At 40.5% G+C, this 25,649-nt stretch overlaps 1 protein-coding gene across 2 annotated transcripts; it reads right to left on the bottom strand.

Moving 5' to 3' along the window:
• Window positions 1-623: 623 nt before the first annotated feature.
• arhgef18a (rho/rac guanine nucleotide exchange factor (GEF) 18a) lies at window positions 624-22,050 on the bottom strand. 2 transcript variants are annotated; one of them, XM_034105075.1, is made up of 21 exons: window positions 21,820-22,050; window positions 17,042-17,102; window positions 16,809-16,932; window positions 16,373-16,597; window positions 16,071-16,211; window positions 15,151-15,401; window positions 9,451-9,576; window positions 9,140-9,257; window positions 8,761-9,012; window positions 7,868-7,944; window positions 7,546-7,727; window positions 7,067-7,122; window positions 6,520-6,699; window positions 5,662-5,799; window positions 5,174-5,265; window positions 5,022-5,084; window positions 4,859-4,906; window positions 4,156-4,635; window positions 3,507-3,813; window positions 2,605-2,712; window positions 624-1,579 (listed from the first exon to the last, which is right to left on the bottom strand). In XM_034105075.1, the coding sequence occupies exons 4-21, from the start codon at window positions 16,461-16,463 to the stop codon at window positions 1,428-1,430; spliced, it is 2,862 nt and encodes a 953-aa protein (XP_033960966.1). In that variant the 5' UTR covers window positions 16,464-16,597; window positions 16,809-16,932; window positions 17,042-17,102; window positions 21,820-22,050; the 3' UTR covers window positions 624-1,427. The 2 variants fall into 2 exon arrangements, with proteins under 2 accessions (XP_033960966.1, XP_033960967.1); XM_034105076.1 differs by having other exon boundaries at window positions 16,373-16,479.
• Window positions 22,051-25,649: the final 3,599 nt, after the last annotated feature.

Genomic DNA, 25,649 nt, shown 5'->3' with positions numbered 1-25,649 from the left:
CTCACAGCGTTTATCAACCTTTTTCGTCTCAATATCAAGCCACACGTATTGTTTTTACTTCGGCTGAGACTTTGTGTGTGCTCGGGGTGATTCACAACGTCCCATTGTTTCACGTTGTGATTGAGAATGGGTCTGCAGAGAGAATTTCGCCGTGATCCCAACTGTCTGTTATCAGCCTGCAGCCAGGAGGAGAAATCAGCTGAGCTGCGTGTGTGTGAGGAAGTCCGTGGATTGGTCAATTTGGACCAATCAGCGGGGGCTTAACGTAACGGCTCCACGGATTGGTCCATTTCGTTCCGGTTACAACATGACGTCCTGATGTACCCGGAAGAATCAAATGGATGATGTCGTTTCACCAACGAGGAGTTTTGGGGAGTTCTTCTCTGTGTTAGAGTTTTACTCGCTACAGGGTGTACTTTGAGGGTTTTGACTCTGCACACCGTTTACATGCATAAAAACCTTCATAACACACAAGGGGACGGGTAATAACCGGAAAAGCATGACATGTCACCTTTAAATCAAAAGCACCTCAGCATCACTTATGGTTTTGAGTTACTTCCAGTTTAGTTTCTTTGAAAACATATATGTTTTCTTCAACAACATGAAGCCAATAAACCAAAAACTGAAGTCAACAATCTTTTATTCCAAGAACCATTGGTTGGTATTGGAAATTCAATTTAAAGAAAAAAAGACAAAGGTCCATCATCAACATGTTGAATTATGCCAGAACCTTATTTAACAGGGAATGCCACTTATATATAATTATCTTACATTCTTATAAATGCTTCCCGTAGCCGTTTAGTCGTAAATGAAAACCAACCTGAGTCGCTGTCTCCAGTCAGGAAGTGCACTAAACAGCTGATATTACAGACAAATAGTAAGTTCATTCACATAACGTTTTAGTTTCATGATTACAGGAAATACCAAAGAGCGAAAATACAGGTCAAATTCCTCAGTTATCGGATTCACTCTGCAATAAAAAGTTTGTGCTTGGCACCTTACATCTAAAATGTATCATTAAGTAAAATAAAAGTAAAGCTTAGTAGTTAAGACATGAGTGCTAATGGTAATAGGCAACCTACTAAACAAACAACGTTTGGCATTTAAAGGTTTTGTTTCAAAATGGTATTATATATATTCTCAATGTGCAAATGGGATGATCTCTGTACATATTTTATATTTTTACAAAGTCCATCAGTATTTATTTACTTTTTTGACCAATCTGTAAGCAAACAGCTGGTTTCCAGGGATAAAATACCGTGACGGTCCTCTTCATGATGGAGACGTCTTTCGGTCATGTCCAATGTCTTTTATAACATCCATCAGTCTTTCCATGTGTGAAAGTCCTTGTAACAGATCCATCATTGTTTCATTTGAGTTGTTATGGTGGACTAGGCCCGGTCCAGACTCCAGAGGGTAGTTGAGGATTAAAGGAATATTACCTTCTCTTTGCCTGCTACCAGAATATCTTTGGGAAACGGAGGCGGGGGTGGTGGGGGACCATCGTTGCTCCTCTTTTGCGTGCTGAAGGACTGAGACGTTTTCTTATTGCGAACAGATTCTGGTGGGTCAAAGGCACCTGGAGGAGCAACACACGGATGAATAATTGTCTTCAGTAGGTACATGTAAAGTCACAGCAACACCTAACCATATAAACCATTCCTGCTATCTCTGCATTGCATGCCTAATCTCCTCATCCCAGTCGTAGGAGTAATGGTACACAAGCATATATACCAAGTGTCCTTGTGTGTGTGTGTGTGTGTGTGTGTGTGTGTGTGTGTGTGTGTGTGTGTGTGTGTGTGTGTGTGTGTGTGTGTGTGTGTGTGTGTGTGTGTGTGTGTGTGTGTGTGTGTGTGTGTGTGTGTGTGTGTGTGTGTGTGTGTGTGTGTGTGTGTGTGTGTGTGTGTGTGTGTGTGTGTGTGTGTGTGTGTGTGTGTGTGTGTGTGTGTGTGTGTGTGTGTGTGTGTGTGTGTGTGTGTGTGTGTGTGTGTGTGTGTGTGTGTGTGTGTGTGTGTGTGTGTGTGTGTTGGGCCAGGACAGTAATGTATACCCATATATCAAGATAGTGTTTCAGCCCATATCCTGTTCTGTTTGAGATGTTCCATAATCACGTTTTAACCTTGCGCTGTCCTGTTTTTGGTCATCAAGCACCTCATGAAAGTGGCTTGAACTCACAAACTTAATCACCAGGTTGCAGATTCTCCACAAGGGGGAGCTGCTAGATTACACACGCCAACCTGCACCATACAGGAAAGAAAGGAATACACACCTGCAGAAGTAGTAATGTTGATGTCTCCACCTACAGGCATGGAAAGTAGTAACTACTGCACTTGTAATCCTTCTGCTTTTCTGAGAATTCACTTTCATACTCTCGGTAACACACTATAATGAATCAAAACTCAACATATACAGTCACAGTGTCCCCTCTAAACATTTATGAATAAGGCTTTGATTAAGCTCTAAGAATTCAACACCCAAGTTCAAAGTTCAATATTCAACACTAAACATAGACCGTAGTAAAATGACATTGCTTATTTTAAATGTTACTTTTGGAGCCGGAATTTAAGTCTACAGGAGGTATGATTCTTGATGACTCGTCTGTACCTGACTGGTAGATTCTTATTTGGGGACTGCCGGTGCGTTTGGCTCTCAGACTGCTCGTTTCATTGCCCATCACTCGGATGGGCAGCATCTGGCTCACGTCTATAGAGGCTGCGGGAGGAGAGACGGGAGTGGGTCAGTGCTGGAACCATGCATGTTGACACATTAACCAAAACTTTAAGGACATTTGAATCGGAGGGCTAAAAGTTCAGGTGGTATTATGGTGTGTATTTTTTCCAGCTGCAACTAAATGTTTCTTTACAATAATAACTACATTATGTATCACCCTTTTATTTATTTTTTATTTTTGTATTGCTTTTTTTATTAATTCTACCGTGTTGTGTAATGTTTATTTATACTGTTCATGCTCACTACTTGTAGCACTTCGGGATTTGAAATCAAATATGAAGTGCTTTAGAAATGGAACCCATTATTATTATTATTATTATTATTATGTTTTGGTCAATGGCTGTAAATGTTGTTCAGTCTGTAGACAGATGTGCAAGTAAAAGTAGCCATAATAAATTCTTCAAACACCGTTACAAGTACTGCATATAACATTTTACTTGGTTATAAGTAAAAAAAGTATTGTAACAAAAATATACCTAAGTACCAAAGGCAATGTGCATTTTACAGGTGGTGATGGTGCAGCTTACCTCCATTTTGACTGCTGCTGATATTAACCTATTACTTTGTTTGAATGTTTATTGATTGACTTTATTGTAATTGCTAATAATACAAATCTGTAAAGTAACTTGTAACTAAAGCAGTCAAATTGACGTAGTGGAGTTAAAAGTACAATTCCTTGCGGGTTGCCCCTAGTTGTGTTGCTTTTTTCTTTGCTTGTAATGTTACTTTGTTTACATCTGAGGAAAAGGACAATAAACCCAGGCCTGTCTCCTGACCTGCACGGTGCGTTCTCTGGTGGGACCTCTTGGTCTTGAAGCTCTTCTCTTTCCCCTTGGACGCAGCGGCCAGCTTGGTGGGGATCTGCTGCAGTAGGGATGCAGGTTTGTGCACCTGGTTGGTGGTGCTGATCAGGTGGAGCGGCAGCTCGGGCTTGGCCAGCTGGGGGCTGATGCTCTCTCTGCGCGGGGGCACCTTCGGAGGGACTTCCAAGGTATTCGAGTTGGTGGGTAAGACGTGCTGGTTTGAATTTAATGTCCCACCTCCGTTCACTACACTTCCCCTGAACGACTGCAGACTCCGCAACTAGAAAGAGAGGAAATGCAAAACTCAAACTGTTAACTTCAGGGAGCAAATTAAACTGATCGCTCATTTGACTTCTACATGTGAAGATTGAGTTCAGTGCTTTTGTATTTTACTCTAACAAAATGTTGATACTTAACATATTTAATTTCAGTTTTCTTAGTCCATTGATCATCAAAGGTTTCACTGTAATTCAAGGCTCAAAGAAGTTCTGATTATCTCATAATCCATATTATTATATAGACTTAGCTGACTAAATGTTACTCAACTAAATGATACTTCATGGTGGACAGATAAGCACACAATAAGTTCATAAACGGGTATTAATCAAATCCAGTTCTTTACTTGTGAAGGATCATCATAGTTGGAGTTTCCTGGCATCATGTTCTTGTATTTCTCCAGCATGTGCTCCAGACGCCTCCTCTCTTGATTCAGACGCTCCTTGTCCTTGTCCACAGACCTCGTGGACTCTCTGAGCCTCTCCAGGTCCTGCTGGTAGTTCTCCTTCATCTCATCCAGCGCAGCCCTGTCCTCGTTCAGCTTCCCCTCCCACATCAGGCAGTCCTCCTCCCTCTTTCGCAGCTGAGCCTCCAGACTCTCGGTCTGAACCCTCTGCCGCTCCATGTCCTTCTCCCAGCGCTGCTGCACCTCTCGATGCTGGACCTGCTGCTTCTGCAGGTTGGCCAGTTCCTCCTTCTGCTTCTCCTGGTTGCGCTGCTTCTCCTGCTCCAGCAGCACGCTGCTGTAGTGACGGGTCGGCTGCTTGCTCTTTGCATGGAAAGCGTGCAGCAGCTCAATCTGGCTGTCCTGCTGGGTGATGATTGCCTGCACGTTGACACATTGAATTTAAACATCACATTGTATCTAACATCGGAAAACATACCATTCATTATTGCGATAGAACACTAATGTTGTTCTTATGTTAGGACACATTTAGATTCACATACAGCGAAACATTAAAAGACAATTTTGCAAAAATAAATAATAAAATGAGGGTGCCTGCTGAATACAATATACATATTTAAGAACAATTTACAACAAGTCTTACTTCTAAACTGTAGAGCCTTTGTGCAAGCAGTATCACCCTGTCACACACCTACAGAAAAACAACAATACACACCATAATACCATTAGTGACAGATATAAATATTTATGTACGGATGAATAGGAATGAGGAAAATAACAAAGCAAATAAGTATTGGAAGGGTTACCTCTGCTTCAGGGAAATGTGCGGAGGTTAATTTGCAGTTAGGATTTTGTGTCTCATCTTCGGCCTTGAAGCAAAATAGCACAAGTAATGTAAATACTTTAAACATATACCAGATGAAATAATATGTAGATTCTTTTAATATGTCACACTCACAAACTGGTCCAGGCTCTCAGAGCTGAAACTCTCCTGGAGTTCAGGCTCACTCGATACTTCGCTGCCATCTGGCCTCTCAGCTTCATCTCCATCTGAGAAAATCAAACCACACATCCAACGTCTACAGTTACCTAATCCCTGTGAACGTGTGGGATCGCAGTAGGATTGAGCCTAGAGTAAGAAAAAACTATGCAATACATGTTTATAACAAATATTAGAATACTGTATTTTATACAAAAAGTGAGCAATATGTTGACTTCCCCAAATTATGAATGAGTTCCAAATAAAGTTGTTAGACTACCTCTATTCAAATGCATAACAACAGTTCTTGATCCTGAAGTTGCACATAAATAAGTCAATAAAACACATCGTTTGTTAGCTTGTCAGCGAATATGTTCGCTAAATTAATTGCAGTCAAACATTTATTTGTTCAGTGTAAATATACTAATATTAGCATGCATAGAAATAGGTAAAGTATGTCTGCTTACTTTTCATGGCGCTTGCAGCAGGGTTATTATCAGCTGAGGTCTCGCCCCCCCACAGCAGCCCCTGCTGTGTGTTACTCTTGTCAAAAACAATGTTTGGGTCTCTAATCCTTAAGAAGAGCAGGTTCTGCAGGATTTCGACTGCAGACAAAAGACAAAAACAACTCCTTAATCTCTTCCTGGAGAGAACTCCTCAGCACTCCTCAGCACTCTCCGAGTCAGTACTTGGCTGTACGCAGGGTTCTTCATGTACGCACACCTTCATACACATCGCATTTAATGTGTGGAAAACCAGGCCTTTCCCACACATTTAAGGACCCACGAGGGAACTGAGAAGGTTTTTTGTTGTTGTTGTTGTGAGAGCTAGCTATACAGAAGCTAAGAAGAAGGCTTGAATATATTGTGCAAGTTAAGCAATATATTTCTATGCTATTCTTGCAAAGAATATATAAATATAATAACCGTGTGTATAACGTATTTTCTTCTATACAAATCTCTTAAAATCAACTATGGATTGTGTTATGGCATGACAATGTTTTCATAGCTAACCAAAGTAGAACAAATAGAGTGCCACAGTGACGCGTCCTAAAACCCGGCAGTAAGCTGCGCATCGGTTCCTTCGACAAAAAAGCAATGAGATTTCTCCATAGGATTTTAGAAAATAGCTGGAAATAAGGTCTGAGGTTGACACACATTTAAGAGACGGATCACGTTTTGTTCAGTCGGATAATCTCCACATGTCTACCCTACTTTTAGAATGTTCTAATCGTAAATCTAATCGATAGATTTATGATCGATAGAATTCCGTTTTATTAATCTATGACAAACAAAAGTGAGAAGAGGAGCTGATTTTGCTCTTACCCTCATCGATGGCTCCTTTGAGCAGCGTGGCCCCCTGCTGGAGGGGGGTGGAGTCTCCTCGCAGCAGCAGCCCTTTGTGGGGGGTTTCCTGCTCCGTCATCGTCTGGTAGAGAGCAGCGAAGATCTGCTGCTTCTCTGTCAGACTTTGCACTATCTGCTCATCCCTCACTCTTAGAATGTCTAAAGGGCAACAGCAGAACATGAGTAACATGTCTAACTTATGCATGTAGTGGAAATGCAGAGAGAAAGAAAGATATCATACACACTGATATTTACAAACTCCCAACACACATAATGAATGTGTGAATATACAAGTCTTCATCATAGGAGGATTTTTCTTTTTACAACTTGCAAACCCTAGTCTCGTTTTTTCATTTATGAAAACAGTGTTACTTTAAGGCCTTGAAGTTGGCTAAGCAGGCTCACGAGAAGCTGGGGATAAACACATTGTTCATCATCTAGACACGTCTATGGTGAGAAATATATTTGACTGAATGGGTCTTAATTGATATTATCTCAATTTAAAATAAGAGAGAGTCTGTCTTACCTTGGTATTGTTGCAGACTGGCTGTCAGTTTGCGGTACTGCTGCTCTTCTGGATAGCTGCATCACACAGACATCTTACTGAGTATAACCATGATCGTCATACTATATTCACTCTCATTACTTATTATATGCACACCTATAAATACCACATTTACAATATGTCGCAAAGAGAAGGTGATGATGATTAACATTTTGGCAACTCAATGATATTCTGATTTGAATCGACTTAAAGCCAAACAAATACTACAATAAGCTAAGAATACACAAATCAAATTGTTTATTGTTTGAAGGATTTACTGGCATAAAACTCAATGATGATGCTCTTTCACATGTAATGTCCCTACATCAAACAACATTAGGTATACCTGCTTATTCACATCGACTGTTACAACTTTTCATAGCGGTCGACTAAACCAGAACATTTGGTGAACATCCCAATAAACCCAGTTCTGATCTTTTTTCTAGAAGTCTTCAGCTTACCGGTTCACAGCTTCCCGAATCAGCGCCATCCATGCGACGCATTCCTCTCGGGAGCGCGCGTGGATCTCGTACATCTCCGGCAGACTCGTTGTGCACGCACAGATAAGGTACATGGCTTTGTCCTCGTTAGCCAATTCCCTCACAATCAGCCTTTGGAGGGAGATCACTGGTGGTTTGTTATCCTGTATGAGCCACGATAATACAGCAGGTTCAGAAACACGGTCTGAGATGTTAATGTGACAATTTGATAAAGTTGAAAAAAAAAACATCAACTTTTTTCCTTCTTAGAATAATAGCTTGTCAATGTTCTAGCTGAACTCACCATCGAGGCAAATACAAGCTTCTGATCTTTCTCCTGCAAGAGGAGGATCACGTCTGACAGCAGCACAGCTTGGATTTCTGCAGGGAGACACAAACGGCATCAAATCAACAAGTGCTGGATGTTCTAAGTCAAACTGCATGGAGGGACTTGATACATGTCTACTGTGCATGTTGTCTGACTGTTCATTTCAAACCTTTATTTATACAGATGAATCCCATTGAGATCATTGATCTCTTTTTCAAGGGAGACCTGCTCAAGTAGTTCCACATGAAACATAAATAGAACAACAAAAGGACATCATGCAGCTTACTGTTAATCCTCCACACCTCAGTGCATGCCATAAAACCGCAAGATCATAGGTTTGATTACTGCCTTTGGACCTCTGTTATGGGACATGCCTCTTCCCTTTTCATTATATATCTATGCCGTCATCTGGCGACAAATCTGGCGAAGAAATGCCCAAAAAAACACCCCTGTAACACTGCAGTAATTCAGTGACCTTCCACTCACCTATGGTATCATCCCTGTAAAGTTGTGTGAGGAAGTATCTTTTGTCATGTACAAAAGGGTGAGACATTTCAGCAAGAAACTGAATGAAGTTCATATTTAATTAAAAGTAGTACTTGATGTCTTGTTCCTCCTTCTTACACTGCATTAAGGAACAGGGAAACAATAAAGCTGTTTTATAGTCTACTAAATGCTGTGAGCGAGCCAAGTTGTCACCAAGTCAGATCAGCCAATTAAAAAAAACAACATTTTCATTTAAGATTTATTTTCCCTTGCAGCAAAAGAAAATCACCTCTGCTTAGAATCAGAATGAGTAGCCAAACGGATCACTTGCATAACTGTGAGAAGGGGAAATTGAAAAGGACAACACCAACAAAGTCACAAACCTTTTTGTCTCCCGGAGGTCTTCCAGGTGACGGTGCCTTCGTGCAGCAGTGTCCGGTTTTCCTGCAGCAGATCCTCTCTGCGGAGAACTCCTCCGTTCTTCATACGGCCCTGAGATTTTGGCTCCAGGCGCTGCCCGATGTCTCTGAGACGAGCGTCTTTCTCAAATTCACTGACCTGGGCGTTCACCTGGGAAATGTTGTCTTTGATCAGCGCCAAACCCTGAACCAGAGACTTGTGCTCTTCTGTGTCAGCTGAGAGAAGAAGAGAACACCTTATATATGAAACCATTCCAGCAAGCGTTTGTAATTCAGTTTAAAATGTTATCTGAAAGTAGTATACCGACTTATTGAGATGCAGATACGTGTAATGAGGTGTTACCTTCTGTGTTCTGTATGATTCGCTCCAACAGTACTGGATATTTTGTGATGCGTTGAGTCACCAACAGAAAACACTCGGGGACTCCCAACCTCCGCACCAGAGGCAGCTGACCTATTTTCTGTTTTAAAATAAAGAACGTTTTTTTTCAAGACATTCCTGCCACACACTATTTCTGTTAGTTGCCAATGTCAAAGATACTTTTAGAGAGGCAACTAGTTCATTTCAAATTCTTCAACATGCAAGCCTCACTGGCGTCGTGGAGAAAATCGTATCCATGTATGTAAATTGACCAATGAGTGAATGTTGCTCACCCTCGTGAGGATCTGCAGCTTCTTGTTGTTCTGCACCAGCTCTTTGTAGGAGCCGATGGATTCAATGTGGTTACCGCAGAACAGACTGTAACACCCCATCATTCCTTCTCCCAGTGCACCTGAGAACTAACACGATAAGGACAAAATAAATATACGTTTATCAACTGGATATGACTTATAAGCAAGTTCAATCTTTGTCGGTAAATCCTCTTCTCACTGTAATGCTACAAAAACACATGTGATCATTCCTGGGTTTATGGATCAAACATATGCACCTGTAGTCCCTGAATCACACATACCAGCCATTCCCATGAACACCTGTTCACTCACTCAGCACTAAGTGACAGAGGTGGAGAGAGATATACTGAATGTATACTGAACATACTGTATAAATAAATAGCACCATAAACAGTTATTTATACCTGAATATCCTACATATCAGGTAATGGTGACCAATTAGTCCATCAGTTGGGATCTGAGCCCCTGGAAGCAATGGTTGAAACTAGGGGTGCAACAACTAATCGACTTAATCGATTAAAATCGATGACCAAATTAGTTGCCAACTAATTCAGTCGTCCATTAGTTGGTGACGTCATCACGTGTGTTTTACGCGCCGTTAAGCTCCAACGTTATCGGTCTTTTTATCGGTACTGGAGACATTTAAAATATATATGCAGGGCCGCCCCTCCCTACAGGCCAATCACGCAGGCTGCATGGGGCCCCGCCCAGAGGGCCTCAGCTGCTGTGTGCAGTTCTCCGCTCAGTTCTCCGCGCACCCCCCGCGAGAGTGAGAGGTGACAAGGGGAGCACGTCTGTAACCCGACACCGTTGCAATTAATCGACATCTGACCAATCACGGCTTTGATACGGCCACGAGTGCAGGTGAAGAGATGTCGGTGAAAAGACAGTTTCAGTCCGGCGCAAGCAAAAGGGAAAAAAACATGAAGAAACTAGAGCATCACTCGAAGGTGGGTTATTGTATGAGTCAAATGTACAACTTGCGAATGTTCAATGTTGTATAAGTCAAATTGCCAATTGCCATATTAAAACATCAGCTGCAATTCACGACATGAAGAAGGCAGTCTCTGCATAGCATATAGGCTAATGAAGATGCAGTTATTTCCAGCATTCTTTATTTACCATTCATTCAAGTATGTGATGCCTTTTATCTGCTAATGTGCAGGAGGAAGAGAGATACACTGTCTGTCTAGTTGGCTTACATAACAGTTAAAGTTTACAGCCTAAAAAACATGGAGCATTTTTTTCCCTTTTATTCATTTTTATGTCAATTTGCACATTTCATGGTGACGCTCAGCCTCTCCCTTTAACTCCTAACAGTCATCGTCATGTCAACCACAACACAGATAAATACTGATAGAAATGTGTGTGTAGTTGTTGACACATTGCTGACAGAGGGAACTAGATTTGAATACAGATTTAAGAAATATCAGTTTTTGAGCATGTCATAAGCATGTTTTGTCTTGACTATATTACAACTATATTATAATAAAATAATATAGTATTTATATTCTTGAATTGATTATGATTATTAGTAGAAGTAGTTTATTTGCATTAATTATATTGTAATCTTTTTGAGGCTAGTATTTGGCAGGAAATGCAGACGTATTCACCTGTAAACGCATACTGAACGACATGTGGATAACATTGAGCAAAGTTTTCAGACAAATTCATGATCTTTTTATAAACTTTCTGGAATCCTGAAGAATAGCCCAACCTCCCTGCGGTTGTTTTGAAGAACAGTTGTATGGAAAAGTAAATCTCAACCGCTGTGTTTTCTTTAAGAAACAACCTGTTTGAACCCATTTACTTTAACTCTCCTGTTATCCTTGGGGTCATTTTGACTCCATTCAATGTTTAACGTATCTAAAAAAATGGTTCACGTTATTTTTTTTGCTTAGCATTTCATGACTTTTCCTAATTTAGTGAGAACTAATGGGTAAAAATTAAATGAACACTAAGATCTTTTCTAAATGTCCTGTAAGCACTTTGTACGTCAGGTACCCAGGTTATTTTAGTAGTATAAAACCTATAACAATGTCAATATTTTACACATATTTGTGTAGATTGTGCAGGATGATATTGAGGTGACTATTACATGCAAATGTATCATTGTAAAACAAAACTACGCTCTGCTTTAGTTATTGGTCCTTTAACAACATCAAAAAGATCTTACGTTAACATTTTATTTCAGTCAGGGAGATTTTAATGGTGATTTATATATTTTTCGATAGTCACATAATAGGAATTCTGGATGTATAAAGAGGTCTGTGTGGGGGGGGAGGTTGGGGTAATGTTTTATTTAAATGATTATTTAGGTAGTCAACTAAGATACCTAAAGCACCAGAGACATACATGTTGGTTACAATTTGGAATATGATCATTGTCTTGAGTTATTTGTTACAGTGTATCGTGCACCAGGTCCTTATTCAGAATTCTTATCAGAGTTCTCTGAGTTTTTATCAACTTTGGTTCTTAAAACAGACAAAGTAATTATCGTAGGTGACTTTAATATTCATGTTGACGATGATAAAAATAGCCTTACTGTTGCATTTAACTCTATATTAGATTCTGTTGGTTTCTGTCAGAGTGTAAATAAACCAACCCACTGCTATAATCACACTCTCGACCTTGTTCTGACTTATGGTATTGAAATTGAGCAACTATTAGTCGAACCGCATAATCCTGCTTTATCCGACCATTTCTTAGTAACTTTTGAAGTACTGTTACTAGACTACAAAGCATTAGTCAAAATCTCTTGCAGCAGAAACCTATCTGTTAGTGCTATAGCCACATTTAAGGAAGAGATTCCACCAATACTTAACTCGATAGCATGTCTGCATGTAGGGGAGGAAACGTATACAAAATGTACACCACCCCAAATTGATCATGTTATTGATAGTGCTATAGATGCGCTGCGAATAAAATTAGACTCTGTTGCTCCTTTGAAAAAGAAGAAAATAAAACAGATTAGCTCCACGGCATAATGCCGAAACCCGCAAAATAAAGCAAAAGTCTAGACAACTTGAAAGGATATGGCGTTCCACTAAACTTGAAGAATCTCGTTTAATTTGGCATATTACTCTCAATGAATATAAGAAAGCACTGCGTAAAGCGAGAGCAGCCTACTACTCTTCATTAATAGATGAGAATAAGAATAATGCAAGATTTCTTTTCAGCACTGTAGCCAGGCTGACAGAGAGCCACAGCTCCATTGAGCCTTCTATTCCCATAGCACTCAGTAGTAATGATTTGATGTGCTTTTTTAACGATACAATTGTTACTCTTAGAAACAAAATTAATGACCTCTTGCCTTTGACCAGTATAGTGTTATCAACAGCTCCCGGAATCGTAAGTTCTAATATTACACTAGATAGTAAACTAGAATGCTTTTCAGCCATTAACCTTGAACAATTACATTCAATGATTCTCTCTTCTAAACCATCAACGTGCATGTTAGACCCAATTCCAACTAAGCTGTTGAAGGAAGTTTTTCCATTAATTAGCACTTCTTTATTAAATATTATGAATATGTCTTTATTATCAGGCTATGTTCCACAATCATTCAAAGTAGCAGTGATAAAACCGCTTCTTAAAAAGCACAACCTCGATCCAGAGGTTTTAGCCAACTATAGACCTATTCTAATCTTCCGTTCCTCTCAAAAATTCTTGAGAAAGCGGTCGCAAAACAGTTGTGTGATTACTTAAAAAACAATGATTTATTTGAAGATTTTCAGTCTGGCTTTAGAACACATCATAGCACAGAGACAGCTCTGGTTAAAGTCACAAATGATATTCTAATAGCCTCAGACAAGGGACTCTATTCTTGTTTTGCTCGATCTCAGTGCTGCATTTGATACTATCGACCATGACATCCTATTGCAAAGACTAGAGCACTTGGTTGGCATACAGGGAACTGCTTTAGGCTGGTTTAGGTCCTATCTATCTGAACGCTCTCAGTTTGTAGGTGTTAACGATGAATCTTCCACGCAAACCAAAGTTAGCCATGGAGTGCCACAGGGCTCAGTGCTCGGACCTATTTTGTTCACATTATATATTCTTCCGTTAGGCAATATTATAAGGAATCATTCTGTAAACTTTCATTGTTATGCGGATGATACTCAACTATATTTATCAATCAAGCCTGATGAAGTTAATCATCTAAATAAAATTCAAGACTGCCTTAAGGACTTAAAAACGTGGATGACCTTAAACTTTTTGATGTTAAACACGACCAAAACTGAAGTTATTGTACTTGGCCCGAAGAATCTACGAAACAAACTATCTAAAGATATACTAACTATGGATGGCATTAATTTGGCCTCCAGTGAGACTGTAAGGAATCTTGGTGTTATATTTGATCATGATTTATCCTTTAACGCCCACATAAAATCGATTTCAAGGACCGCCTACTTCCATCTACGTAACATTGCAAAAATCAGGCATATCTTGCCTCAAAACGATGCAGAGAAACTAGTCCATGCATTTGTTACTTCTAGGCTGGATTATTGTAACTCTTTATTATCAGGGAGTACCAAGAAGTCAATCAAGTCGCTTCAGCTGATTCAAAATGCTGCGGCTCGTGTACTCACCAGAGTTAGGAAAAGGGACCACATTACTCCTGTTCTGGATGTCTTACACTGGCTCCCTATAGAACACAGGATAGAATTTAAAATTCTTCTTCTCGCCTACAAAGCCCTTAATGGGCAGGCGCCATCTTACCTTAAAGAACTCATTATACCCTACTGTCCTATTAGGGCATTGCGTTCCAAGAATGCAGGGTTGTTGGTTGTTCCTAGAATCTCTAAAAGTACAATGGGAGCCAGAGCCTTTTCTTATCAAGCTCCACATTTGTGGAATCAGCTTCCAGTTTGTGTTCGGGCGGCAGACACCCTATCCGTTTTTAAGAGTGCGCTTAAGACCTTCCTTTTTGATAAAGCTTATAGTTAGGGCTGATTAGATTCAGCCCCTAGTTTTGCTGATATAGGCTTAGTTTGTCGGGGGACATCTTACTTCTTCCTTCTCTCTGTCTATACCTGTGTACTCTCATGTTCCGATTAACCCAGCTTCCCCAAATGTCTTTCTTTTTGGTGTCTATATACGCCGGGATCCGGAGTCATGGATGATCCTGCGGTCCTGTGTCCTGGATCTTGAGTCGTGGCTGTGGTCCTGGATCATCGGTCCTGGATGGATATCCTCGTGGATTCATCTTCCTATTATACACACATGCATTTCCAAACATTTGGACTACCTATGTTGCAAATGTATTATCTTTTCAATTTACACACGGCATCTATTGCACGTCTGTCCGTCCTGGGAGAGGGATCCCTCCTCTGTTGCTCTCCCTGAGGTTTCTCCCATTTTTCCCTTTAAACTGGGTTTTCTTTGGAAGTTTTTCCCTTGTACGATGTGAGGGTCTAAGGACGGAGGGTGTCGTATTGTCATACTGATATTCTGTACACACTGTGAAGACCACTGAGACAAATGTAACATTTGTGATATTGGGCTATATAAATAAACATTGATTGATTGATTGATTTAGTTGTAAACTACTGGGGTCGGAGGATAAAGGGTGTAAAGTAAATCTGAGGATAACAGGACTGATATTGAACACATCGATTAAAGAGGATCAGTTCTAATGATCGATCATTTACACAAACACCTGCTTTCAAAAGACCCTACCTGAGAGATGACGATGTCCCCCAGTTGTGTGATCTGGTAGTTGTTTGTGCTTCCTTCCTCCAGACTTTGGTGTTGGTGCGCTTTGAGGCAGTTAAGGAAGTGCTGGTGGAGGTTGAGCAGCGTTTCCGCTCCAGGGAAGAGCCGCTCCAGCCTGACCTCCTCGATCAGCGCAGACTGCCTCATCTCGTGCAGGTAGACACGGAGGAGGATTTTTAAGGTGCGTACATGGTGCATCTCCGTCTGGATCAACTCTAGGAAATACAAGTAAAGAAGAGTGTCTTGATGTGCGGGTTGAGAAGGAAAACATATAGAAACATTTCTATGGGGTACATTAAGAGAAGGAAGGCAAACAAAGTCATGCAAGTAAATACAAGTAATCGAAACTGGAGAAATATATTCTTAGGTGAAGACAATTGCAGTTGAAGAAGTATTTAGACCTTTTTCTTGGATAAAAGAAGCAATACCACAGTGTTAAATACTCTTACTTAAACATTGAAATTAGCATAAAAGTAAACATATATTACAAAAGCCAAAGTGTCTATTTTTTAGTATGGCCTATTACTGAATAATTCATGTTAAAGTGCAATATTTAAGTTAGTGACGCACAATTATAGGTGAAGCAAGTACCTCAAAAGTGTACAGTAATTGGTTAACTGTACTTCGTTATATTCTTCAACCCATTATTGTTATAGCAGCGTGGTTGAAAAGGTCATACGAGTTAAAAAATAAGCATTACTCATCATCATAATTACAGGCACTGTCATCTCTGCTTAAATCGTGCCATCACCGTGTAAAATGAATCTCTTTCAGCTGGTGATTGACATGAGAAAGTGCAGCCTCTGTGCTACACTAGAAAGGTCATACATGATTACTGTTCTGGGGGGATTTGATCAGATTCAGATGTAGCTGGTGGAAACTACCATAGATGACGTCCTGTCTCTTCACGGCCTCTTTGCTCAGGGCCTTCAGGTAGCTCTGGTCCACTCCCACGCTCCAAGACTCCGCCTCCAGGCTCTGGAGGTCGTGCTCCAGCTCGCCATGCAGCAAAGCATAATGGGAATCTGGTAACACACAGAAAGCCACATTAGGACTTGTGTAACCCGAACAAATATTGTGCTCTGTGTTCCTATGAGTATTTGTTTCAATTATAAAAAGTGTGTTTGTGTTGGTGGTACAGGGAGCTTTCAGCAGCTTCTCATCGATCCGACAACGACTCACTGACCTTCGAGGTTGATGGGCTCAGCCAACGAGGAAACCAGCGACACGGCGTCTTCAGATGAAGGCTTCAAACGCAGGACGTCCACCTCATCCATCTTCACCGGATCCAATCTAGTTGGTATGTGATGAGATGAACCTCAACAGCTAACAATGCGCAAACATTCAGACAGTGATCTAATCCATCTGATGCCAAGTGTAACACGTCCTTGATGCCAAAAGGGGGAACTGCCTGTAAATACAACCAGACCCATCACATGATTTAGAATCAGTTACTGTAACGCTTTTCTTTATCAGAGTGACGATGAATGTAAAAAAAAGAAGCATGCCACTGTTTCCAGATAGCAGCTATACAAGGAGATTGTCTTTCCTTACTGTAAATGTCCCTGAACACACAAAGGGTTCTTAAAGGAAAATGAGTTGTTAAATAGATGTTCACCAACCTTGTGTCGTTGTTAAAGGAGGAATCAGGTTGAGCAGTGTGTGTTTTAGGGGTGACGGGTCATTCCTGGACTGATGAGACAGGCATGGCCATGGGAGGCCGGGGGAGAAACTCTCTCCCCAGAGCTGACACAGAGAGGAAAACAGACTGTAACAAAGACAGAAAGATCCTCGCCCGGTACCACATTAGAAGCAATGAGGTTTTACAGGATTAAGGAAGTGCAAATAAACATACCTTTATTATTTGTTCCTGAAAGCTCTTTGCTGGCTCACAAGCCCTCAGACAGAACGGGTACCTACACAAGAAACAGGACACAGTTAATTTCACGGTGCTAAATCCAGACAACAAGCTAATGTGCCACTGGAGAGGGAACAGGTTTGACAAACTGGGACAGACTAGCCCTTAGACAAACACACAGCTGTACTACAAATGAAACAATTCATTAAAGGGAAACAGGTGGCGTTTGTGAGTAAATGTATACAAACTTCCTTTTCGACTTGAATGGGACATCGCAAGACATGAATGTCAACAAGCCTTAATCCGTGCAGCATTTCCGTGTGACTGTGATACATGTCTGCTGAATGGCGTGTGGCTATGTTAATCCTATGACTGACACATCGTTTCAAATCCAGCTTTGAAGAAAAATCTTTCCTCATTTCTATTTTTGAATGACTCTAAATAAAAACAATCTCTATGTCTGCAACCAAGAGTGACTCCCTTTTTTTTATATAATTGTTTTCCGTGTGTACACTGTTTCGTGACACTGGTAAAAAAAAAGGGAGAAAATCCTGTTAAAGCGGTGGATAAAATCAGGAGCAGAAAATGGAGAACAAAAGTGACATTGAAGGCTCTTTGGTCGCCGTCTGAGTGAATTAGGTGCTTAGTCAGAAAGCAGAAAGCGGTGTGTGTTCTGGTGTTGGTGCAAAGGCCCTCGGTGACCCTGCTGCTGAGTATCTGTGTGCATGCTAATGAGAGTCAATGAGACTGACCCACTGTTGTGTGCTAAGGCCTCCACCTGCCTTCAATCAGCGGTAGCAAAGCTTTAGGGAAATAAGACCGAAAACAGTTTGTGGTAACAAACATACATTCTAAGGCTGCGGCCCCACGAGGACGAAAACGGCTAAACGCATAGGATTAACGCAAACGCAATCGCAAACGGCTTCCGTCCACATGCAATAATTATCCGGATAGTGTCTGCCCACACGAGACCGCTCCGTTTAGCTCCAACCGCTGGAGAAGCTGCAGTACATATGCAGGAGCCTGTAGGTGGCGCTGTAACTTCCTCCACAAAAGCAGCGAAGAAGAAGGTTGTCATGGTTGCCCTTTGGTTTATTCTCCGCGGTGGGGGCCGAGGGAACCGGGCAGAGTTTTTCGCCAGTCAGCGTGTATTAAAGTTGAAATCTTCCGGACAAAATTATAAAAGTGCCGGTCAAAGGTCTTCTTTGTTATTTATTGAGCTTTAAAACAAATGAATAACGACTCTATATAATATAATGATAAAATACACGGAGCCTCTCTTTTTCCTCCCTCTCTTCGGACAGCGCCAGTGTCTGTCTCATGCAGCAGCTCATCCAGTAATCAGTGACCCGGCCGACTATAAAAATAAACATATTTATAACTAGTTTAGGGAGTTTGAGAGGTAATTAAAATAGCTAAGGGTGATGATCTGACTTGAAGTGTGTGTTTTGCTGCAGAGGGAGGAGCTGCAGGTGAGCAGAGCTGCGTGTCTCCCTCCTGTCAGATTAGACTTCACTCGCGAGAGAAAGATAAATAATCTGAATTCAGGGTGCAGTTTACTTTGACGTGGGGGTGAGCAGCAGAGGTGGGGAGAGGCGGGGCTATTGCCTCATCATTATTGCTGTAGATGTTGCACAAACAACTGTAGCATGGTCAATAGCGTCCGGAGCACGATAGCAACTCTGCGATCCGCCATTGTTGTTGTTGTTGGTGGCGAAACACTTCAGCACTGGCGCGGGGTAAGCGGAGGTGAGCAGAAGAGGTGGGGAGAGGCGGGGCTATTGCGCAATCACTATCAGTGATCTGAAAATGTCCGTATAGGGCACACACACGGAGCTGTTTGACCCCCCAGAGAGTGGCGTATGCATTTCTATCCACCTTGGGACCCGTTGTCGTTTCCTCAGTCGTTTAGTGCCATATTTGGTCGTCCTCGTGTGGCCGAACGGTCTATATGACACTAAACAGTAACGCAAACAACCGAATTCGTCCTCGTGGGGCCGCAGCCTAATTGTATCAAAGTAGCAGCTGGTAAAAGTCAGACACACCTAAAACAAACACACAGCTGTTTGACTAAAGAAGTTGGGACACAAAGTCACACAGGAGTTGTCCCGCTAGCCTCTGGCCGACACACAACCAAATGTTTTACAGAACAAGAGTAGAAACTGGTATCAACTGCTTGGAAAGGCTTATCAAACCTTATATTCATAATAGCTTCACTATGCTACTAGAGGTGGGTGTTTTTTCTAATACACTTGATATGGGTGATATGGGCTCCGCAAATAGGCGATAAGTACAGGTAAATAAATCCCCCCACCCTTCAACTATCGCTAAAACATAGAATTACAATTGTGATATTTTGTTAATTGCTTAAAGCGAGCAATTGACTAAGACACAAGACTAAGATTCAGCCATGCAAGCACCTTAGGCATAGAAGCTAATGAGCTAATGCAAATGTCACCATGTTTACATGCTCACAATAATAATGGTAGCCTTTTATGTTTACATTACGACACAGGTGACAATAGAAACATTCACCAGCTCTTGAGATAATTCTTTGTGGACCAAAGAGGGGAAACGATGGACAGACAGACCAACCAGAAAAAGTTGCAATACACGGGGATAAGACATGGATTTTAGCATGAATAAAAAGGCCAGACAATCAATAAATAATCAGTTATTTGTCCAAAAGAAAGATGAAGCTGTAATCTAGTCTCATATCTTGATACTCCTACGATCTCTTCTGCCCACACGTTTCTTGTTGGGTTCTCAAAATCATGGGGGAGAATCACAATGCCCCAGACTGTATTACAATACTCCAAAAGAAACATATTTTTGTGATAAGATTGAGCCATTTATTACATGTTAGCCTTTTATTTTATTTTTCTTATCATACTATAATTTAAAAAGGTTACAATTCTGAAAACAATGTACTATTTGGAAGCAATATAGTATTTATAGTTACAGTTATTTGTGTCTGTATAGATATCGTTGTTCTCTAAGGACATCAAAGCAACTCTTTTAAAGTGAGGCCTAGAGTTAAGCACTTTTTCCCCAGGCACTTACGTATCACATTTCTTTCTTTAAGCACATGTTTCTAAGCTTCTTCGCATGCCATTAGCTAACTGTGGTTGTAGGTTGAAACCCCTTGTTGTGAGTGACAGCCACACCTCAAATGATTCACCCACACTGGGTGGAAAGGGATCAGAACAGCATGAAATACACGTCATTCCCTGCTAGAGACAAAACAAGACCAGCAAGTCTGCCAAGTATCTTGTGTCTAAGTGTCAGAGAGACAAGAAGGAAAAACTGCTAAATGCAGTGTGTGAAATGTAGTTTCACTGATAAAAAAACAACAACAACACAATTAAAACAAGTAAGAGCTGTTGATGTTTCAACATGATAAGACAAGTGAAACCCACCATCAACGGTTATGATCCCAGAAACTTTACCCTCTAGCCTAAAGACGTCACAATAGCTAACTGATACAAAGAACCAATGTGAAATGCTCTTGTTTCTTACAAACCTTGGGGGGTAGTTGTTTCACATCATCACAGAAGTCTTTTTCTAAAACCACAAAAGCTGATGCAAAAGGCATAATAAATAACAAATAATGCCCTCACATCAACCTTGACACAGTTTGCTCATTACCTTCTCGTCTGTGTTTTTGTAATGTTGGTGTAGTGTGTAAATGCATGCCAATCCGTTTCTGTCAGTGTGAACAGGTGAATTCTACCCTTTACCAAAAGTGACATATGTGTGCATGGCATGCAATGCAGTATTTACCCTGTGTAACTTACAGCACTTTCTAATTGTAAACATATGAGACTGTCAAACAAATCTAGTCTCTTTGGATCCGATACCCTCCATGAATGACCTTGTTTAATAACACATTTGAGCTATTTTACTATAACTTATGTAAGCTGTCCATTCTTCATAAGCTTTTCCAAATAATTGTAGATTTGTACTGATTTCTTTTTTTCAAATAGTATGAACATTATTCAGAAAACTCTTTCTTGAAGCATACTGAATATGTAGCCTGGGTTATTGCTTGTTTATCTTGCATTGTGGTTAAATGGCACTACTGTTTTATTTGAAAAATACTGCTCACATTAATGTAATTTAGCCATAAGGTCTGGATGTTTCTGTTTCTGTACTCAAAACCGTAAGGGAATGTGTGTTATCAACGGTAGGGTATGTGAGGAATCCCAAGGTGACAGGTGAGAGCTACGGACCTGGATTCCTAACTTTAAAATTAGCCATTATAATGTCGGATTACTGAACAGAGACAGGTGCTTTGTCCGTTTTGGGAGATAGAACAAGCCAGTCTAGAGTTGAGACAGCTGTGACAGCAGGTTGCTATTTGTTAGCTACCTGTGTTTCCCAAGGCTAACATTACCAGTTGACAAATGGAAATTAAATTGAAGTTTCCTTAGCTAACTTTCATAATGTCACTAAACCGACGACAGCAACGTCACATTACAAAGTCGTTATTTATTAACCTCAACTTAGAGTTAAAGTAACACATTAGTGTCAGTTTCTCATGTCATGTCGAGTTAAATAAGAAACAAAACACTAAGAGGAAACCGCTTTTGTTTTCATTATGGCGACATGTATATAAAGTTAGTTAGCAGCATGGGTAAAGGTAGCTAACCTTAACCCATGCTAACAAACACATGCTAATTTACGTTGCTAACACATTTTAACATTAATCACCGTCGTGTAACAACTTGTCCGCCATATCTAACAAGAACAATTAAACAATAGTTTCCTCTCACCTGGTGTTGAAATAAAGCAGCAGCAGCAAGTTTTTCCCACGGAAAGGCAAGATATGGAATATATTCCAACAATGTCCAAAATAAAGGAGACACAGTGAGGATGCTTCAGGAAGAACAAGTGCACTGCACACATTAAGATATAATGGAGGTGGGAGGCATGGCTGGAGGAGGGCGTTTAAAATAAATCCCAGCCTCCTCTGGATGAGCCCTCCTTCCTCCTCTGAGGGAATGGTTTAGTTCATCCACCAGCAGGACCGACAGCTGCTCACATTCCCTTTAAATTCAGTGGGGGAATGTAACTAAGTACATCTACTCAAGTATTGTATTTTAGTAAAACATTTAGGTACTTTTACTTTACTTGAGTTATTTCGTTTTGTGCTATTCTATACTTTTACTCCACTACAATTTGTTGGCAAATGTTGTACTTTTTACTCCACTAAATGTATTTAACATATTTAGTTACAAGTTAATTTGCAGATCTATGTTATTAATAAACAAATGTTAGTCAATTAATACATTATCATATATTTCTTAAAGGTTAAGCCACCCAGTAGTAATTGAAGTAATTCAAATAGACCACACTAAGTGCAACATTGAACTGATGACCACATAAATGCATCAATGAGTATCATTGCAGGTCACCCTTGAAAAAGAGATCTTTTGATCTCAAGGGGCTTTCACCTGGTTAAATAAAGGCTACAAACAAAATCATACAATACTTTTAAATATATGCTGCTTAAATGGGCCATTCTGTATTATGAGTACTTTATCCTGTTTTGATGCTAAAACCTTTACTTGTAGCAGAGTATTTTAACACTGCAGTAGCCTAATGCTATAACCTGAATACATCTTCCACCTTTGTTTAAATTAGCCTACATGATGCATGCTTGTGACCTTGCATGCTCCACAGTAATTATTTGGCATTGACATGAATTATCACATTACATTTGAGGATGACCTTTACGATAAGAAGCAATGACACCGCGCCGAGCACGCTAAGGGTGGACACCTGTTTTATGTAGGAAACTAAAGGGAATGCAGGTAGGCGCTCAGGTAAAATGTTCCATTAAGCTTTTTTTTTTTATCAAATTGAAAACAGGTGGGCAGTGGTGTCAATCTCAGATTGTAGTAACAATCTGAGATTCCTGAGTTTCCATTGTATGCTACTTAACATTTCTACGCCACTAGATTTTGGGGGAAGATATAGTATTTTTAACTCCAATAGTTTTATAACTTTAGTTAATTCACAAATGAAGATCCTTAAAAAAAAATAGTAGCCTAAAATTGTACATGAATATACCCAGCCAGCAGCATATCAAGCAAATTAACTTCACCTTTACCAGCTTCAACATTAAAGTGATGAACACACATACATGCCTCAATAATTATAATTGACGAATTCATGTTTTTTTTCTTTTTTGCCTTTACGTGAATCTACAATTTCATAACAAGTGGGTGACTCCACCTGCTGGTTAAGAGAGTGTGCTATAAGTGAAAGCTCCTATAACCACACTTGGTGCTAAGAAAGTTGTGTCAAAGAAAACCACTATACGCTTTGAAATACTTTGTTAAAAGTATCTTTTCACAACAGTAAAAGGAATAATAAGAGCAGCCAAACCCTAACCAAACTCTTTCAATATGCAAATACACATTGTAAGTGAAGCTCCTGTGCCTTTATGGAAGGTACTAAATCAGTCACAATTCTAGTTATGGTAGCTATTTTACCTGCATACCTTGTTCGTTTGAAACCATTATGGTTTATTGCTCATATTGCGAGTCGTGTTGGATAAAAGCATCAGATAAATGTCATGTCATGCATGACTTCATCTAAACTCTAAATGAGGAAGTGTTAAACCAATTTTCCTCGAAGCTTACTTGTTTTTCATATCTGGATTAATTATTAAATGTGTTTTTAATATTGTGCAGTTATGTGCAGGATTAATACATATGTAAATTGTTCAAAGCTTGGCCATGTAGTATGTCATCTCATAGAGCAGGGGTGTCAAACTCAAGGCCCGGGGGCCAAATCCGGCCTGTGACTTCATTTTCTGTGGCCCACAAGAGCTAGCAAAGAATATAATGTTTATTATACAGTTACAGGCCGATTTACAGAAGCACGTAGCCCATAAACTACATGTCCCACAATGCATCTCAAATTTGCCTTTTTCTCAGAATCTGACTTTTTTTTCAAAATGTCATTTATTTTAATTTAATTTTGACTTTTTTCCATTATTTGGCTTTTCTTTTTAAATCATTTTGTCAAATGATCACTGAAGAGACTTGCCATTATTTGCCCTAAACCTCTGCTTTCAGACATAGTTAATTATGAAGTTATTACCCTATCCGATGCAATAATGTAATACAATACATTTTATATAATATTTATATATGTATTTTTATAGTCTTATATATACAACTGGCCCTTTGAGTGCAACCAGGATGCTAATGTGGCCCGAGATGAAATTGAGTTCGACAGTCGACACCCCTGACATATGTGGCTTTCACACCAACGCTTTTCCCTTTCTAGTTCCGAGCTAGAGCTTTTCTGGTGCAGCTCCGGTTTCCCTTTTCTGCTCCCGCTCTGTTCACACCGCCCAGAGCCCGACTGGTGCTGCGTCATGACGTCACCGTTTCCATCGCTGATTTGCCCCCCAACGGCGTTACGGCGCTCACAACAACAACAATGGGGGATGCTTCGGGTCGATGATCGTGTTGCTTTTAATCACACGAAGCCAGATTAAATTAAATAACGACTTTTCCAACCTTATGATTTTCTCCAGAGTGCCGTGGTTCATTGTTTATTAGTGTTTCTGCGGCATTTACCGACCGCTGCAGTGTTGGCTGCTCTTCCACGGTAGTTTATTCTCCCGTTAGCTCACACTGCAGCGGCCGCTCTAAAGTATTCTATGTCTGACTGTCACACAAGCAGCTGATAAGTATCCCCTGTTCCCCTTAAGTGAATGTGTGTCAGTCTGAATTGACGCTGTTTGGCATCACAACGCTGTTATGAAAGTTTCTCTGGTATACAATGGGTGATGTTAGCATAGCAACTGAAGCTAAACTGACTACTTGCTATTGCTATCCTATTGTGGCATAAACCGTTTTCTACAGGCACATTTTACCGGCGTATTTTTATTATGATTCTACTTGTGATAGTCGGACACGACAACCTGCGCAGCCCATGTATTGATTCCATCCGATAGCTGCTATAATACAAAACAAAACGTCTGCCTGCTCTCCACAATGATCAATAACAGTGAACGGATGGTCAAAGTAAGGTACAAATAAACAGAATCACACGAAGCCTGGTTAGTGTTGCCTGACTTTATAAAGTGTGTTTATAAGCACTACTGCTTGTAGGCAGGCATGACAGTCGACCCATGTTCAAGGGAGGTGGGTTTAGTTTCCTGCACGCCTCGACGTAAGCGACGCCACCTCTTAGCTCCGAAGCTCTTGCCTCGAGACCGACAATTTTTTGGAGCTGGAAGTGAACCGGATTCCGGAGCTAAGAGGCGGCGCCGCTGCGGTGTGAACAGGAAAAACCGGCACTTTTCAGGCTCCGAGCCGGAGCTGAAAACGCGTTGGTGTGAAAGGGGCAATGGAGGGTAGTTTCCATATACTGGCGTCCAGCAGGTGGCATCATTGTACTAACCCTAATACATGAACAATGGCACAGCCATCCAGCATGATAAACAATTACAAACATTACTGCACATAGCATTTAATATATGCAGTTTGATAAATGCATTAGTCTTATTCCCTAGGGATAGGTTTTTATTAAATACTATAGGCGTATTGGCAGACATACACATGGAAAAGTACTGTACATA

The sequence above is a fragment of the Pseudochaenichthys georgianus genome, chromosome 17 (assembly GCF_902827115.2).
Source record: "Pseudochaenichthys georgianus chromosome 17, fPseGeo1.2, whole genome shotgun sequence".
NCBI classification, from domain to species: Eukaryota; Metazoa; Chordata; class Actinopteri; order Perciformes; family Channichthyidae; genus Pseudochaenichthys; species Pseudochaenichthys georgianus.
Note: the sequence above shows the minus strand (reverse complement) of the source record. Positions and strands in the feature narration are given on the sequence as shown.

Excerpts from the sequence above, each read along its gene's own strand:
- arhgef18a (XM_034105075.1), bottom strand. The coding sequence starts at position 16,463 with ATGGATGAGGTGGACGTCCTGCGTTTGAAGCCTTCATCTGAAGACGCC. Across the intron at positions 15,402-16,070 it reads GAGACAGGACGTCATCTATG|AGTTGATCCAGACGGAGATG; the intron begins GTAGTTTCCACC and ends TGTATTTCCTAG. Across the intron at positions 7,728-7,867 it reads AGCTTGTATTTGCCTCGATG|GATAACAAACCACCAGTGAT; the intron begins GTGAGTTCAGCT and ends TGGCTCATACAG.